This window comes from Epinephelus moara, chromosome 16, assembly GCF_006386435.1.
Source record: "Epinephelus moara isolate mb chromosome 16, YSFRI_EMoa_1.0, whole genome shotgun sequence".
Lineage (NCBI taxonomy): Eukaryota > Metazoa > Chordata > Actinopteri > Perciformes > Serranidae > Epinephelus > Epinephelus moara.
In genome coordinates, this window is record NC_065521.1 from 18,232,494 (window position 1) to 18,249,835 (window position 17,342).

General features: G+C 41.5%; 1 protein-coding gene across 3 annotated transcripts in view; it reads left to right on the plus strand.

Annotated features, from left to right (window-relative positions):
• Positions 1–17,034, plus strand: part of sema3h (sema domain, immunoglobulin domain (Ig), short basic domain, secreted, (semaphorin) 3H) — a 76,265-nt gene extending 59,231 nt beyond the window's left edge. For 2 of the 3 annotated variants that reach the window (XM_050066034.1, XM_050066032.1), the window contains 10 exons: positions 276–345; positions 5,051–5,195; positions 5,316–5,405; positions 5,658–5,787; positions 5,920–6,008; positions 7,647–7,688; positions 8,415–8,572; positions 9,156–9,217; positions 10,660–10,802; positions 11,054–17,034. In XM_050066034.1, the coding sequence (XP_049921991.1) occupies positions 276–345; positions 5,051–5,195; positions 5,316–5,405; positions 5,658–5,787; positions 5,920–6,008; positions 7,647–7,688; positions 8,415–8,572; positions 9,156–9,217; positions 10,660–10,802; positions 11,054–11,521 (1,397 nt within the window). In that variant the 3' untranslated portion in view covers positions 11,522–17,034. The remainder of the gene's footprint in view (positions 1–275; positions 346–5,050; positions 5,196–5,315; positions 5,406–5,657; positions 5,788–5,919; positions 6,009–7,646; positions 7,689–8,414; positions 8,573–9,155; positions 9,218–10,659; positions 10,803–11,053) is intronic. The other variant, XM_050066033.1, reaches the window with a different exon arrangement.
• Positions 17,035–17,342: the final 308 nt, after the last annotated feature.

Consider the following 17,342-nt stretch of genomic DNA (forward strand, 5'->3'; position numbering starts at 1 on the left):
TCGGCGCTTAGCTCTCCCACTGTGGCTGGTTATTAATGGCTACAGATTCATTACAAGCAGCCAGCCAGCCATGCTGCCAGCACGCCCAACGCTATTAGTCACACAGTCAGAGTGATAGATACCCACACACACACAGGTGCAACACTAATCAAACTCCTCCAGTTGTTCAGACACTGTCGTGATTTTTACTCTGGCTTAACTAATGTTTTACCTCTTTGTCTCCTTCCCCCCTCTTTTCCTGATCTCTCCCTCCTTTCCTTGTTCCCTCAATTTAGAAGACATCTTTATCCTCCAGGGGAAAGACAAGAAGAACCCTCTCATCTACGGCCTGTTTACCACCTCCAGGTGTGTACCTCTGTAAAGATAAAAACAAGGGAATACACTTGAGTAACTTTAAATGGCACTTTGTACTCTTTGTATCCTTGTTTAAGGGTTGAAAGAGCCAGTATGATGGTGGGTGGGACGCACTGGGAGTGTCTTGAATTTCCAGAGTTTGAGATTGCTCATAGTAAAAAAAAAACTGCACTGAGTCATTGGTATTGATTAACAACCCCTACAGATATATATAGGCTCAGCTGTTTTGTGATAAAGTGCAGGACAGCAAAAATCTTCTTCTCTCTGAGTGTAAAAGAAAGACCTCTAGAGTTCAGAAGAGTGGAGGATAAGAGAAGGACTGGAAGCCTTATAGGTGTAAATATGATTTCCTGAAAATAAATAGTCAGCTAAAAAAACAAAGATGAAAAAAAAAGAGTTTGTTTGGAAATAAAGTCAAACATTAATCATGCTGGTTGAAAATCAAACTTCTTGGTCAAAGCAGCTGCATCAGGCAACCACGTGGCAGCATCAGGCACGGTCGCTGTTTAAAAAGAAATTTAGCATAATAGATAAAAGTCAAAGCATTTAATTAGACTGCAGATGACAGTGGAGGTGATTATGATGTTTTAGTTCGTGACGATTCATGAGGAGAAGATTTCTCACCACTGACTTGACACCTGTTCATCAATACACCACAGAGACATGTCATTTCTAAGGATAAATTCTAGTGCTTCATGAAATGACGACTTAAATACATGCTATTTTCAAGAGGTTATTATTATCATTATATTAAGAATTACAGTACCTAAAAAAGTTAGCAGTTAGAAAAAACTTGTCAATAACACAATAATGCAGTTGAGACAGAATCTGTCACATGATGTCACAATGTAATGTGTGACACAGAGATGATGTCACATACTGACAGATACACACAGGCCGCAGAGCCCTCCCTCACACTTTGACTCATGAATAAAACACATTCATGTTAACAAAATGGAGCTCATGTGAGCCTTTACCATCAAATCATCATCATCATCATCATCATCATCATCATCATCATCATCATCATCATGAGTGCTCTGACTGTGATACAGGAAGAGACTGTGTGTGTGTTTATGTGAGTGTGGGTGTGGGTGTGGGATGGGAGAGGCTCGAGTTTGAGCCATGTTGTATTTTCCTCACACAAACAGAGATTCATCAGGATGATTTATGGAAATATAGCAACACTCATACCAGCCTATGAGGCTAATTGTGTGCGTGTTACTTCCACACGACATGTGACCATCATGGTGTTTCTCCAATTGCACAATTGCTGCAGTGAATCAAACAGAAGCTGCAGCTTTCAACTGTTTTTTCAGCCATCAAATTACCGTTTTTTTCTCCACTCATTTTCCGTTAAATCAGAGTTTCTCACTGAGATGTCTTTTTAAGGAGACCACAGAAAAAACCACAGAAAGAAAAACTTTAGGGCAGATTGCAGAATACAGTATGCATCTTCCAGAGGTCAAACCTGAACAACAACAAACTGTGCAACTTAAAACTTGATTAAAAAACATGTCAAAACATGGAAAATATGAAGCAGCCCTGAAATGGGTTTGATTAGAGTCCATAAACAATATGCTTTCTGTTAGAATACAAAATGGCTATTTGTTCGCATGTTAAGAGACAATCATTATAGGGAGGAGGAGAAAGGCATTTTTCTGCCCCTTCAGGGACAGGGCCATGACACCAACACAGAAAACTACACGATAGATGGAAGACAGACAGACGGACGGAAAAAGTCTGATACTCAAAAAAAAAGAGGCTCTCATTAACACCGACATTCTGAAAGACAGAAAACAGGTGCACGGATACAAGACCCAGGCGCTGGGTGAAATTAAGTGGAGGGAAATATAAAGTGAGGAAAAGCCCAATCAAATGAGCGAGTGAGCAACAATTTCCACTGAACTTAACGACGATACTGCATGCTCTGAGAATAACCCGGTTTCTGAAGTGGACGCCGGAGCTCCACAGTAGCTGCAGAGGTATGACGACATTTGGCATGGCAGAGCAGGGAGTTGGTTCTTTTTCTGGGTTTTGGAAAGTGTCTGGAATCTCAGCGGGGAACGGACAGAAATCCAAAGCATCACCCAGGGTGGGGTCCCAACCACAGAACTGCAGAGTGCAGGAAGGTCATTCCCTCTGAATGGAAACTTCTCCCTCTGGCTCACTCATGATTGCACACACTGAGGTTTTTGTCCCCTGTGATGAAGTGGAGAGTGCAGGCTGTGGAGCTGTCCTCTGTTCTTTGCATGTTTCATTTTGTTTTTCATTGGATCATCTCTTCATTTATCACATGCAGTACATATAGAGGGAGTTTGCATGGATGTTTTGGAGAAGTTCGTGTTCATTCATTTGTTGGTTTGCTTGTTTGTGTTTTTCATTCATTAATTTCCTCCTCGTTCATATTTATGTTCATTTATTAACTTATCTGCTTTTTCCTCATTCATACATCCCTTCATTTTTTGTTTGTTCGGGGAGTTTATCTAAAATAGACATAACTGATCAAATAATTGCAAATTTGTCAGGAACTGATACAGTTTAGCCGCTAAATTCGTTAACCTCTCCTGTCCACTTGTTTGGATCCTCACTCATCAATAGTTATATTATAAAGTATTTCTACAAAAAAATGAAGCATCCATCATCACCATCAACCACCCATCTCATATTACTCCATATTACAAGACAATACATACCAGAAAACTTGGGAGAAAAAGGCATCTCAGTTTACATTCAAATTCACAGAGAGTACCAGGGTTTTAAGCTCACGTTGAAAGACTTTTTCCTTTCTGAAGTACCATTGAGCAACACACTAAATCCAGACCAGCCACAGGACCTCTGACCTATGGAGTGCGACCTCTGACCTTTCTGTAAAGGGGAGAAGAAATAGTTTCCCCCCATAGAAAAATTAGACTCACATACTGTGGGGCCTATTTAAACAATCTACAATGCATGTTCTAAAGTGCACGATGCAAGTGCATTTAGGGCGTGTCCAACTCAACCTTTGCTAGTTAAATGGTCCATAATCTGGGCACAAAGTAAAGTGCAAGGGCAAAAGGGGTTGATTTTGTCCCATAATCATAGGAGTGTTTTGAGGGTAACATTAATCTCCCATTCCCTTTATAAATCAGATGTGCCTGCACATGGAGCACTGTTATTTATGTAGTGGATTCGGCAAATTGGAGAAGCGAGCAGTTTTCTGCTGAGCATAATGCAGTAAGAGCAGTAATGTCATTGTAGCGCATGTTGTGGGACTTGACAGAGAAAACAGAGCTAAACTTTTAGCTTTTGAAATAATCAATGAAGTTTTCTGGTCCACATGAATAACTGCATACAGTTTCTCTCGTAAAAAAAAGTCAGACAGCAGCTTTGCAGCTCTGCTCTGCTCTCTGCTATGTTCACATTTTAGAGAATGTAGTTAAGTCAGGAGAGACTCGCTCTGAGAGAAAAGAATATTCATTTGCATGTGCGCATAAGTAAGACATCGTGACGTCATCTATTCCAGGAGATTGGTGAAGACGCAGTAGATTAGGGATCCCCTCACTGTGGAGTGGGCTTTTATTGAGCTTGTCCTTGGCTGACTATTGGTGAATGGGGTGGAGGAGGGTGCGACGATTCAGCCTAAAATGGCAGCTGATAGGAGCAGAGAGGAGAACAGGTTTAAAGTTTGGCAGCAGCAACATGAATGGCTGAAGGAGATCATGTCAAAGTTTGACAGCAGAGGGAACACCCATAGTCAGCTGATTGGGGAGTTGGATAAAGAGAAAATTGTGAATGGATAAAGCAGAAAGTCGTCCGATTGAACTTAGGCCGAGCTTCATTTAATATTTTCATCATTAATGATGTAGCATTTTACCCACATGCAACCCATAAACACATCCCTGTGAGTGTAACAAACTGAGTGCAAGCGTGTTGTGAACCCGCCTATGTAGCACATCTGACTATCTGAATAATGTGCCCTTTAAAGAGCAAGAAAATGCTCAGCCAAATAAGTTTGGGGGTTTTTGTTGGTCGTTGGCGCTGTCGCTTTCTGCTGCCTCGGAATATCAGTATGCCAACAATGTGCCCAACCACACCTCAGAAAACCTGCACACCCATGGATGCACAGATGGGCAGAAGAACATTTGCTACTTACGAATGTGGGCGCTGGCCGTAAAAATCGAAACTCCATCAGTCTGAAATTAGCATTGACAGCTGTGTGCCGGGTGTAACACAGGGCCCTGTATGTGTCAGCCGTCTGAGCTGAAGGAAACCACCCTGATCCATCACAACACTGGTCTGTTCGAAGCAGCTCTGCCCCTCAAATTCAGCTGGAATCTGTAACTCACGTACACTTAGCCAAATGTTAACCATGAGCTTAACTGCAGTGGATGGGGTGTGTTGTGGTGGGGACTCGTGCTAAAAGCAGCGCATTCATCTAAGTTGGACTTTGGTTTGGAGCGCATTCAGTCAACTGATGCGTTCAAGCTGAAAAGCCACAATGACTCACGGCTATTCATACAGTACATACAGTACATCACTTTCTTATTTAATTTACCGCTTTAAGACCACCTCAGCTCATCAAGTGAATCCTTTAAAGACATTCAGCTCAGATCATGTTTTTATTCATGCGTGCTGGAGGAATAATGGATGGAAAGATTATATGAGTCTGACTGTGATGAATGACAGTTCTCATTTCTTTCTTGTCTATCCGCAGTGACATCCTGAATGGTTCAGCAGTGTGCGTTTATCGAATGGAGGACGTGGTTCGGGCTTTCAAGGGAAACTTTCTTCACAAGGAGGGACCTCAGTACAAGTGGGCGGAGTTTACAGGCAAGGTGCCCTACCCACGGCCAGGGACTGTAAGTTACCCAAAACTCCTTCAGGCAACTGCTTTTAAGTTGAACATGTATTGAATAAAAATGTCTCAATGTCTTCAAGACGTATTTATCCTTTTCCTTTCCCTCCCTTCTCTCTCTCAGTGTCCCAGCAGCACGTATGGAAGTTACAGCTCGACCAGAGAGTATCCAGACGACGTCATCTTCTTCAGCAGGACTCACCCGCTGCTGCAGGTTCAGCTGATATGTCACTTTTTAAAATTACACCAATCTAATTTAATTAGACTGTGGCCTATTTTACAGTCAGGTCAGCATACTATCCCTCGATTTCCATCCAAATACTTAAGTGAGATTAAAAAATGAAAGTGACAGTCCTCACCAGAGGGACACCGTGCAGTCCAACACTGACAAATATGATTTAACAGAAACGCAATAAATCAATTGTACATCACATCTAATGTATTGCATTTTGTCACACTGTTTTAGGAAAATGTGCTGCCACTGGGAGAGCGCCCCCTCCTGGTCAGAGTGGGTGTCCACTACAAATTCAGCAAACTGCTGGTGGATAGAGTCGAGGCTGTGGACGGCACCTACGATGTCCTGTTCATCGGCACAGGTAGAGTGTGTGGGGAGGACGTTCTCTTTGAAGTTTTTGAGAGTGTAGATTTGTGTGCTTGGCATTTTAGCCCCAACATGGATGTTTTTTTCATAATGACTATATATTTATACATGTTTTTAACTTCTGCAGACTCGGGCCTCGTGCTGAAGGCCATCCATCTGCACAGAGAACACGGTCAGAGTCAGGAGGTAACTCTGGAACAGCTGCAGGTCTTTCAGGTATAGAAAAACACAGTGTACTCTCTACACCAGCATGTTTCACGGTATTTTTTATGAACTTTACATCTGTGTACTTTGCACAACAGCATTATTCTGCAGATTTAGTTGTTGTGTTTCAGATTTTTGAATGTATGTTGCTGCCTTTCACGCAGCCATTTGTGACCATTCATTTACTTGTGGTATGAAAATCAAATATCAGACTCTTCAACCTTAGAGTAACATTATTGTCAAGACGTCATGCAGCACTGAATTTTCAACAGTCTGTACTAGGGCTGGCACAGCATCAGATTTTCACTTCATTTACTATGGCCAATTGAGTTCAGGATAACAATATTATTGTGATATTTATAGAAAATTTGGGTAGGAAAAAAAAATAATGCTATCAGTCAAATATGTCTTTAACTTTGTCTGTTTTATCTATTTTTTTGGGAAACGAATTGCACTCAAAATATGAGTTCAGGGAGATGGAGAGAGTCTGAAACCATAACTGTACAAAAGTGTACAAAAAGAGCGATTACACTTAATGGAAAGTGTAAAGCCAGCCAGATGATGTTTGGGAAGGGGGAAGGAAGTGGTGGATTATTTACACAATATTATCATATGTGAATTAATAACATGAACTAAATATTTCATTTTTTAAATGATTATCGTCAAAACAGCAATATCACGATAACCTTAGTCTGCACATAAGACTACTGCCGTGCAACAAAAATGGTGTTCACTGTGATGAATTACCTTTCTATAAAGAGTTTCAGCTGTCGACCTACTGTACTGTTCATACAGTACGGAAATCAGTAAAAACCAATGACTTATACATAGTGAAACACTACGGTATGAATGGCTGACATTGCAGATAGTCAGCAATATTGTAAAGCATGATTTAAGAAGATACAACTGGCAAACACAGTGGTATGCTCCTTTAATAGCGAGTACATAAAGGAAATGGTTTTATCCAACATGATGAAATCTGTCATTATAGAATAGAATAGAAATTTATTGTCACTTTTAAAAACAATTAAACAGTGACAATAAATTTCTATTCTATTCTATAATGACAGATTTAATCATGTTGGATAAAACCATTTCCTTCATGTACTCGCTATTAAAGGATACAATTATACTGTATATTGTGTTTTCCAAGGCATGAAACAACACATTTACTGTGCACCATTTTATAACATACTTTGCATAAAATTCTACAGCTGCACGTCATTATCAAGACTATTTTTCCTAAAACCGCAGTTCACAGTATTCACAGTTCAGCTCAGTGTGTATTCCACTCCAGGCTCAAATTCATATGAACTCTGTATTGACTGATGTGGTTAAGATTTCTTTGTCTGAGCAAGGTCTGAGCTTGTTTTTTTCTGTATGTGCTTTGTGAAACCCATTGAAAGTGATGTGGATGATTGAAAACTGATATTGGGTTTGCAGCCGCACCCAAAGATGTTCAGACAAATTATTTATTTTTCTTACTGTCTTATTTATTCTTAGAAATTGATTCAACATGTGTTGACCCTCTCTTTTAACTGTCTCTGTTTCTGTCTATCTATCTATCTATCTATCTATCTGTCTGTCTAGCGCGACAGTTTCATATTTTGTCTCAATTTAAACTCGATTTCTTGTCTCTCTTCCTCACAGCACAAATCACCAGTGACAGCCATGGCACTCTCAAAGAAAAAGGTAACAGATGAGAGACAGAGACAGAAACTCACTTTCAAACTTCCAAACTCCCCTACACACACACACACACACACACACACACAAACATGCACAACATCACACTTATCACTCATCTCTCCACCTTGTGTCTCCAAGGACAGCTTCATCACCAGTTTCTATGGTTACCCTACCTCAGTCGGTGCAGTAATGAAGAGATGCCACACATACGCACACACACACACACACCCACACACACACACACACTTTGCATTATTAAAACAGTCTGGGTTTCATGAAATAGAAATCTAAAGCTGGTTTGCACACACATACACACATCAGGATTATAAAAAGCAAGCATAACCATGTTTCTCTTTCTCTTTCACACACACACACACACACACACACACACACACTCTCTCTTCCCATGGCCACACACTGACATCGTTACAGTGTGAGTTGGATGTGTGACTCATAGTGAAGATGGATCTGGTTTAGCTGTTGATTGTCAATGCGTCTCTATGTTTTATGGGTGCAAACTGAATGCCTTCTTTCTCTCTTGGCTCCTCTTCATTTATTACTCTCCTTCTCTTTCCTACTTCCTCTTTCCCCTTCCTACTTCCATTCCTCCCTCCTTCTTCCTCGACCATCCCTCACTCTGCCTCCTCTCTCCCCCTGTTTGTCCATTGTTTTCTCCTCCATCTCTATTTCTATCTTTCACCCCCTCCTCCTCCTCCTCTCCTCCTCCAGCAGTGGTTGTTTGTGGGCTCCAAGGAGGGTGTGTCCCAGCTGGCTCTGTACCAGTGTGAGCTGTACGGTCAGGCCTGCGCTGAGTGCTGCCTGGCCAGAGATCCCTACTGCACCTGGGATGGACACGCCTGCAGCCCCTACATGCCCACAGTGCGCAGGTAGGGACATCGGATTAGATGTGTTTTTCCAAACAATACTGATCTGACTATGCAGCATATCTCCCACAAGTTGATTTTGTTCTCTAAAGTCTGAACAGCAAAGTACAAACACATGGAATTGATCTTCTCAAATCAGATCTAAACCACATTTGTTGATAGTTGGAAATGTGGCTCAAATTACATCTGAACTCAAATCTTTCTGATTAAATTTTAAGCATTTTTTCCACTTGACCCACACTTGGTCCCATTACAGACTATGACAAATGGATATATTCCATGAAACTTGCAAATTATAATGTTTTTGGTGACGCCCGGACCTTTTCTCTAGTACTACCATCATTACCATCAGCTAAAATCTCCACTTTGCACACACAAAATCCAATAATATAAAAGGCCAATTGGTGTGAAATTTGCTGAGCAAAGTGAAGCTCCCAGGTGGATTAAACCGAATTATTATCATGTCCTCATTGTCAGTGTGTTAATGGTTAAGTTAAACACTTCCATATTACAGGGTGTAACGAACACCTCTTAAAGTGAGTTGTAATTCTTCATTTAATGTAATATCCTGTTTTTCTCTCTACAGGAGGAATGCTCGTCACTTAGGGGAAGATGAGGATCCGCTAACTCAGTGTGTCAGACAGGGAGGTGAGGAGCTAATTTACTGTACTGTATTGGTTCACTCAGCAATACACCAGTGCTTGACACAATTATAATGGTGTAACGTTTGGCAGGCAGTCGCAGTAACAACAGCTTTAACAGTGCCTCAGCAACAGTAAGATACATTTAGATGAAACTAGTGACAGCTTTTCAGCCAGTTTTAATTATATGGCCCCAAATAACAAATACATGATTGAATATGTGATTAAGAAGCTTTATAATCTGCACAACATATGACCCCCATCCACCCTCGATCCAGATGAACTCTACAGATGAGTAAAAAACACTGACAATAAAGTAAAGTAAATGTATTTTCTAAATAGGCAAAAACATAAAATTAGTGGTAAGTGCAAATTCATAATAGCTGTGACCACATGCGCACATGCATGCATTTACTCACAAACAACCTCACAAACACTTGACCTCCATGCCAAATTTCAGTGTCCTAGGGCAAAAACTGTGGCCGCCAAAGGCTGGAGAAATATTTGCGGACAAACAGAGGGAGCCAATAGGGCTTTTACAATAACCGCAATATCACAATGCCACGCCTTTGACAAGCCATCCACATGGGATGGTAAGCAACTGTCACTACTACTATAACCATGTTCTTCTCCTTCTCTCATGGAAGCTCTGTATATGTGCACTCTGCAACAAATGACGAGCAGCGTTTCGAGCTGCAAAACTGAGCCCTGCACGTTGGCCTTTTCTTTTTTCTGGTGGCTGACAGTTGGAAAACATTCACCTTTGGGTAAAATGCTGTGCTGGTCATTGTCACTTTTTACCCAGATGTCCACTCACAGTGGAGCAGGGGTATGGCAAATACCACAAAGACCAATTAAACAGCAATGGAGGAGAAATTAATTATGAGCCCACACAGTCCAGCAGGTCCGTCCTCTCTCTTTACATGCTTCAATCTTCCCTCCATCCAGAGCAAGCACTCCACGTTGTGCTGCCATTTTTACTCCTATGGATATTTCATATCATAGCAACCAGATGCAACCGAAGTGTGTCAGCTGAAAAAACGCAGTGCCCCTTATTGCGTTTTTACTGTCTCTGTGTTCTACATTTAACGATGAACAAGTATTTAATTTGTTTAAAAACTGTCGTCTTTGTCATTTGAAAAGCAGCAATATACCAAATAATTGCCTAACAGTAAAGCTTACTTACAAAGCACTCCAGTCAGGATAAATGAAGTAATGTGCAAAAACAACAAAAATTGCAGTTTTACTGTATATCACGCTGTTGAGCCACCCTTTATCACCACAAAGGAAACTCCTTCACTGCGACAGCTCTACGAGCCTCAAAGCTGCTGGTTGCAGCTAATAAAGAGAGAACCAGGGACTGAGTTCTCTGCAAAAAAGGAAACAAAATTAAAACCAAACAAAAACCAGTTCTCTAACCAGTTACGTCTTTGTTTCAATTTCATGTAGCCGGGCTGCAGGTGGAGGCGGAGCAGAGGATGATGGTGGTTGCTGAGGGCAACAGCACCTACCTGGAGTGTCTTCCCCGATCCAGACACGCTGCTGTTACCTGGTACAAACAGGCTGGAGAGAACAGTCCTGAACTAAACCAGGTACACATACACACACACACACACACACACACACACACACACACGTTTTACTGTAATGCTGTCCTTTAGTGTTCAAGAACATTAATACTGGTGGATATAAACTCTGTCCAGTACTTGTCCACCAGCCTTCTACTTTAATGATGCATGTAGCACCAATTTCCTTTCACCTTTCTGCATATGATAAATAAAGAACTTGAACTTAAACTTGAACCTCCTCTGATCTCCTGCTCTCTCTCTCTCTCTCTCTCCAGGTGGTCACAGGTGACCAGCTGGTGGTGATCGAGCGGGGTGTCCTGATTCGTCAAGCGGAGCTGTCTCACGGCGGTGTCTACCACTGCCAGGTGGAAGAGCATGGCTACCACTGGACCGCCGTCACTGTCCGCCTCACCGTCTGGAGCCCCTCGGCCAATCGCCTCCTCGCTTCCTGGTCTGCCTCATCTTACCAGAGCGCAGGGACCCAGCCCTGGTACGAGGACGTGATGGCGCTGATTCACCCTGGAAACATCGGCCAGCACTGCCGGGCACTAGGATACCGACCCCCACGCAACCACCGTCGCCACGGTGACATCATGTTGGCCCCGAACAAGGAGAAAGAGAGGGCGGAGAGGCACAAGCATGGGGGAGGAAGAGGAGGAGGCGGAGGAGGAGGAGGGGGAGGAAGAGCAGCGGGGAGGAAGAGCAGGAGCAAGCTGCAGCAGAGGGCACCGAGGAGCGCTTGAATGTGTCGTGGAAAAGGAGGGCGTATTTTCAGTGACTTAAACACACACACAAACACACACACATTTATGTTAACGTCCACACTAAGACACACACATGTACACACACACAGACACACACTTAACTTATACACTGAGACACACACATACTGTATGTACAGAGACTATGACATGCGCATGCACTTATCTACAAACAAAAGAGGCATCCTTTCATTATAGTGACGAACTCAAACTAAGCTACACAAAAACAAACTGAAGTATGTACAGAAGGATGTGAACAACAAAGACTGTTGCATCGTGACAAAAGACTTGTGAATAAAAAAGAAAAAGTAGAATAGCATAGGCTGCATAGCATGTTGAATGAAGGATGAACAGCACGTCCAGATCACTCAGTTTAACTGACACTGTGCTGTGAAGAGGACATGGGAGAGGATGTTTAGGATCTGGAGCCTCCACAGAGAATTTTTTTTTTTAGATATTCAGCATTTAAAAAATCATCCAACCCCTCTTAAATTAGCGCTGCCTTAAAAGACCATACTGGTGGCTTTGCATGTTTTTGCCCATTGATTATAAATGACATACACACTGCCAATTATTTTCCAAAGCAGAACAGATGTGTTTAGATTGATTTTGTACCTTCCAGGCAGACGCTGCTTTCTATTAAAGTCAGTACACTTTGAAAGCATCTGACTAAAACATGCAGAATGCCCAAGATTTCAAAGGTTTTTTGATGCAAGCAGCATTTTCCAAACTTTACTATGTGTTGAGTTCAGATTTCAAGGACACTCCATCTTTGGCCGTCCTTCATAGAATTGGGGGTCAGATGCTCAAAAGATTTTGGTCAACAGGCTCTTGTCTGAAAATGGGAGCAAGAGGACAAACAAACATACATGTGGCGAAAAGGATTTGGCTGCTCTTCACTCAAATGTCTGAGCATCCTTGAACACATCAGTAGAGACAGTTCTTACAACTGTTTGTTGTCAGCCTAACAACAGCTAAACTAAAGGAGACGGTACAAGAAAAGTGTCCAAATATTCTCTGTGATGTGGGTATTTGTTTGGAAATTAATGAGCAGTTATAGCAAGGGCTTTAAGCAGGTAATTACTTGGCAGTAAATAGCACTGTTGAGCATCTTTTCCTGGATGTTCACCAACAGTTCACCTACAGTGAGAGTTTGGCTGGTTTCTTCAGATAGGTGGGGTCTGACCGCGAGATGTGACCATAAAGATGAAAGGCCGAAAAAAAGCAGGGCGACTGCTTTGATGAGGTTACAGATCTGCTTTCCCAGGACGTTGCAGCCGTACAGACACACTGCAGGAGATGTTTCCATTATGTTCCCCTCAAGGTTCAGAGATCCTACGCATATATTGGGCACTGCCACGCAGCAGAGAGCTTAGTGTAGGTGTGGGAAAAAGTGAGCAGAGATGAAGACGGTGGATCTGGTGTGTTTTATAACATCAGGAAAAATCCTATTCTTAGTGTTGGTTTAGTTTGTCTGGAATCCCACGAGGACAGTGTACAGATTTAGGAAAGATGTTTAATGTGACGTAGGACAAAAGTAACATCTGCACATCAACTCCAGTTTGCTGACAAATCTACACATTTTTCTTTCCTTTGTAAGTTGCTGGGAAAAGAACAGTTTAGCTGCTATTAGACGAGGCACAATGAAGCCTCTCATGTAAGTCAAAAAATGTTCCTCCTGACATTCATGATTGAATCTGTTTTAAATGGTTTTAATGGGTCTAAAGCGTCATAACCAGAGCCACTACTACCAGACATTTTTGGCAAAAGAGGGATATTTTAATTGCTAGCATCCAAAATCATATTTCTAGCACGTAGATACTGAAACTGTTTTTATTGTAACTTTGGTGAGGTCAGTTATCTCAGCATACTGAGCTGTGTAGAATATCAAGATGCTTTTAGAAAGATTTTTTCAGTAGTGTTTGATATGACATGGACAAGAAAACATGTTTCGAAGAGGACCGACGTATGAACTGAACTTCCAAAAGACTCTGTACAGAATATGCATGTTTTCAACCTATGGCTCAGGACCCAACGTGGGCCATCAGTGACTTTGAGTGGGTTCCAGCTCAACTAAAAAAGTAATATATTGCTGGTCCTGTAGCTCCAGCTGCTAATGACATCTGGCTGTAAATCATGAAGCAGGCCCGATGTATTATAAAGAAGCCCTTATTATACGAAGTTGGAACTTGAGAAAGTGCTAAACAGGACTGGCGTCCAACGGACTCTGGCGTGTGGGATTTGATCGACTTAAGTGACTTTACAAGGCAGTAAATTGTGATTTGTTCTTAATGTTAAAATGTTAAACCAACACAACTTTGTTCCACCTCTATTTAACTTTCTTCTTAGTGGTATTTATTTCTGTAGTCTGGAGTGAAACTGCTTGTGTCAGAAGTTGAGGTCAGATTTTTGGGGGAATACATCAAGCTCCCAAATCGATCAGTTCAACCACAATGTCTCACAAACTGGACGCTCATTCCACATTTGTGTTGGTCTGTCTTTGTGTGTATTTATGCCTGTACAGTATGTTTGTGTGCCCGCAAGTCTGCACAGTATTCTTTTTTCTTTTATAACATTTGTAATTGTTGCCATCTGCTTCTGTTGATGCACATTCCCACTCCTACTTGTGGAAATAAAGAGGCATAGTCCCTCCCCTTCCGGTGGCCCACCATTGAATCGTGTTTCGGAAAAAAATATAAGACGAGAGACGAAAAACCTTTTGTTTCCCGTTTGAATTGTGCCATGATTTTGTCAAATTAAAAGATGATTTTACAAATCAAGAAAGCTGCAAATTGTTGTAAGACTCTAATTTGAAAGACAACCCACGTCGCATTAGTGATGTCATAGCTTTCTCTCTCACTAAAGCTACAAAGCCTGTGCTTTTCGAATGAAAATATACTCACATAAGCAACAGGTCTTGCTTGTGTTTTGCTACCAAGCTAATAAAAAGACCAGGAGTCACTGGATTAAACACATCAGGTGAGATGAATTTACATCTGTGCGTGGAACAGAGCTATGGTACCTAGCTAGCTGGTGTAGGTGACGTATATCGTGCAAGACGAAAGACGTAGTTCCCTGAGCGGTTTCACACAAAACGAAATGGTACTATGACAAACCTACAACGAACTCTGTTGAGTTGTGAAATAATTTTTTTAAATTGATTAACATATGTGTAACTCATGGCACCATTTCAATGGGATCAAAAAGTTAATGGTTATATTTTTTGAGAATCTGGCTCATCCCACAGTTATTTAAAAGTAAAAACTGCTTCGGCTCGAGGCAGCAGGAACTAAAATCTGTAGTTTACAGAAAAAATGGAGTGGGAGAAGCAGGAAGCCAGACAGACTCACTAAATTAAAACTTAGCTTTATTTTGTATGGTTTACTGGGAGACGATGCATTTACATGCATGGTTTAGTTCAATAATAACAGCCTCTGGTCTTTTCATATATTTAATTTCATCCCGCAATGATGATGCTAAGCATGCAAGTCTGCCTACAGTCTATTAGAGTAAATATATCCATGCTGGGTCCTGCAGGTTTCCAGTCCCTTTGCACTGCTAGTTTTGTGTGTGTCTGTGAGTGAGTGTGTGTGTGTGTGTGTGTGTGTGTGTGTGTGTGTGTGCTTGTACAGTTTGCATCTGTGTGTTTGACATGAGTGGGATCAGAGCGAGAGGAGCTGAAACAAAGGTTCAGAGGCCAAGCCAGTAAATCTGCCAAACAGGGAGCTCAGCAACGGATCGGAGACACTTTTGATGCTGCAAGAAAAATAAACCAGACCGACTCGGAGCAGAGAGAGCCCGCAGAAAATTAACATGGGCTTGGCTCCTCGGCTTTGGCCACATTAAAGAGTGAACCCGCACTGAGCTACGTCTGAATGTGTGTGTTTGAGTAAAGAGAGAGAGAGAGAGAGTTTATATGGGAGTGTGTTTGTTTGAGTCACTGTTGAATGTTGTGTACAAGTGTCAGGTACAGCCATTTCTCAAAAATGTGAAGCTGGCAGTATGCTCCAAGTGAAATCAGGGTTTGGTGTGTTCTCAGACTGCTGTCAAATGTAACGTTCAGGGTACGACAAGTAAAAATAGTTATGCTGTGAGCAGTTGCAAACATCTTATGAAACGTAGCCACTAACATAGGCTACTGTTTGTGAGTCTTGTGGGGGCCGTTGAATGCTAACAGTATAATAATTGGTGTATTTTTGTTGTATCTTTTTCCTCAAAATATTAAGCATACACCAAAAACATAAAAGTATAGAGAATCAAAGTTTCTAGCTAACAGCTGCACATGAGCTAGCGCCTCAAACTCAATGAATTTCTAAATGGTGCCCTTTCTAAAGAACATGGTACTGGCGTTTTTTGTTCTAGATATACGGCTGTCATTTAGTTTAATAAAATGTTAACACCTTTATACTTTAGACAAGATAAAATGTCAGTACTTTCACATTCAAAACAACATATGCTACAAGTATTAGCCATAAGCACACTGACAAATCCTCACGGAAGCTGCAAACTGTTAATGCCAACAAAATAATCATTGTTATATATTAGTCTAAATGGTATACTCTACCAACCAGTTAGGTTGAAAATACAGTAGCTTCAAGGAATACTTCTACATTTTGGGAAATGTGTTGCCTTCTTGTTGAGTTTAGCTGCCGCCATTAGCTGGTTAGCTTAGCTTGGCACCAAGACTGAAAATGGTGGATGCAGCTAGCTCGTCAGACATTTAAAAATGGACATGAAACCTCAGGGACATTTAATTCCTCAGAGGGACGGATAAAAGAAACATCTCGCTATTACATTACAGACGCTAACGACAAAGGCTAGCAAGGAAAGGCAGAGGGATTTTGGCTTTCTATATGCGCTCACATGACTGTCGACCAGCTTTCAGGCACCATCATGTTGGCAAATTAAAAAAGCAGGCTGTGCAGAAATGTTAACACGTTCTGCGAGCCAGGACGCACACCCGCAGGCAAACAAAGCCAAATGTGACGCTTGTTTTCAGGCTCGTACCCTCCATTTTGCTCGTGAGAAGACACAAACTTTGATTTCACTTTGAGCATGCTGCCAGAGTTTCTGTTTTGTCTCTACTCTCGTTTAAGTATGCATCAAATCCAACAACCTAAAAAATATGAAAATAATAAAGCTTGTATGGTCTCTGGCTTGTGGATGTAGTGTGTATATGAGTGTGTAATGTGTGTATATTTGTGTCAGATCCAAACACCACACGAGTAGGAGGCGAAACTCCTACGAGACATTTTTATGGCGGACGGTTTTAAACATTTAGTGTTTCCTCCTCAAAGACGTTGGTGCAGAGCTGCTCCTCGTTCATTACAACGGCCTCTTGTGTTTCACTCTGTTTTGCTGTGTTTACATCTCAGTGTCAATATTCGTCTCTTGTGATTTTTCCAGAACGATTTCTTTGCAGACGGAATGATCTGTCTTCAACTGATCTCTCATGTGCGGAGACTTTGTTTTTCTTTTTGTAAATATGTATAAAGGTCTGCTTTCAAATGAGCATGTCTGTGTTGTGTGGTTTGTTGTGCCAATTAGAAATACACATATCCAAAAACGGAGCAACACAGAAATACACATACAGGCCTTCAGTAGACTCAACTATTAACTTAATTGTGTGTCTCAGTTTTTGCATCATTAACCTTGGCTGTAGATTTTTCTACAAGACTAATATCATAAAACAATACAGCACAGGCTCTATTCAGCACAATGCTTGATTTCAACCAGTTTTTAAGAATTGTCCTCTTTGCAGCTGTGAAAGGTGCAAGGATTATTTGTTTCACTACAGATGGCA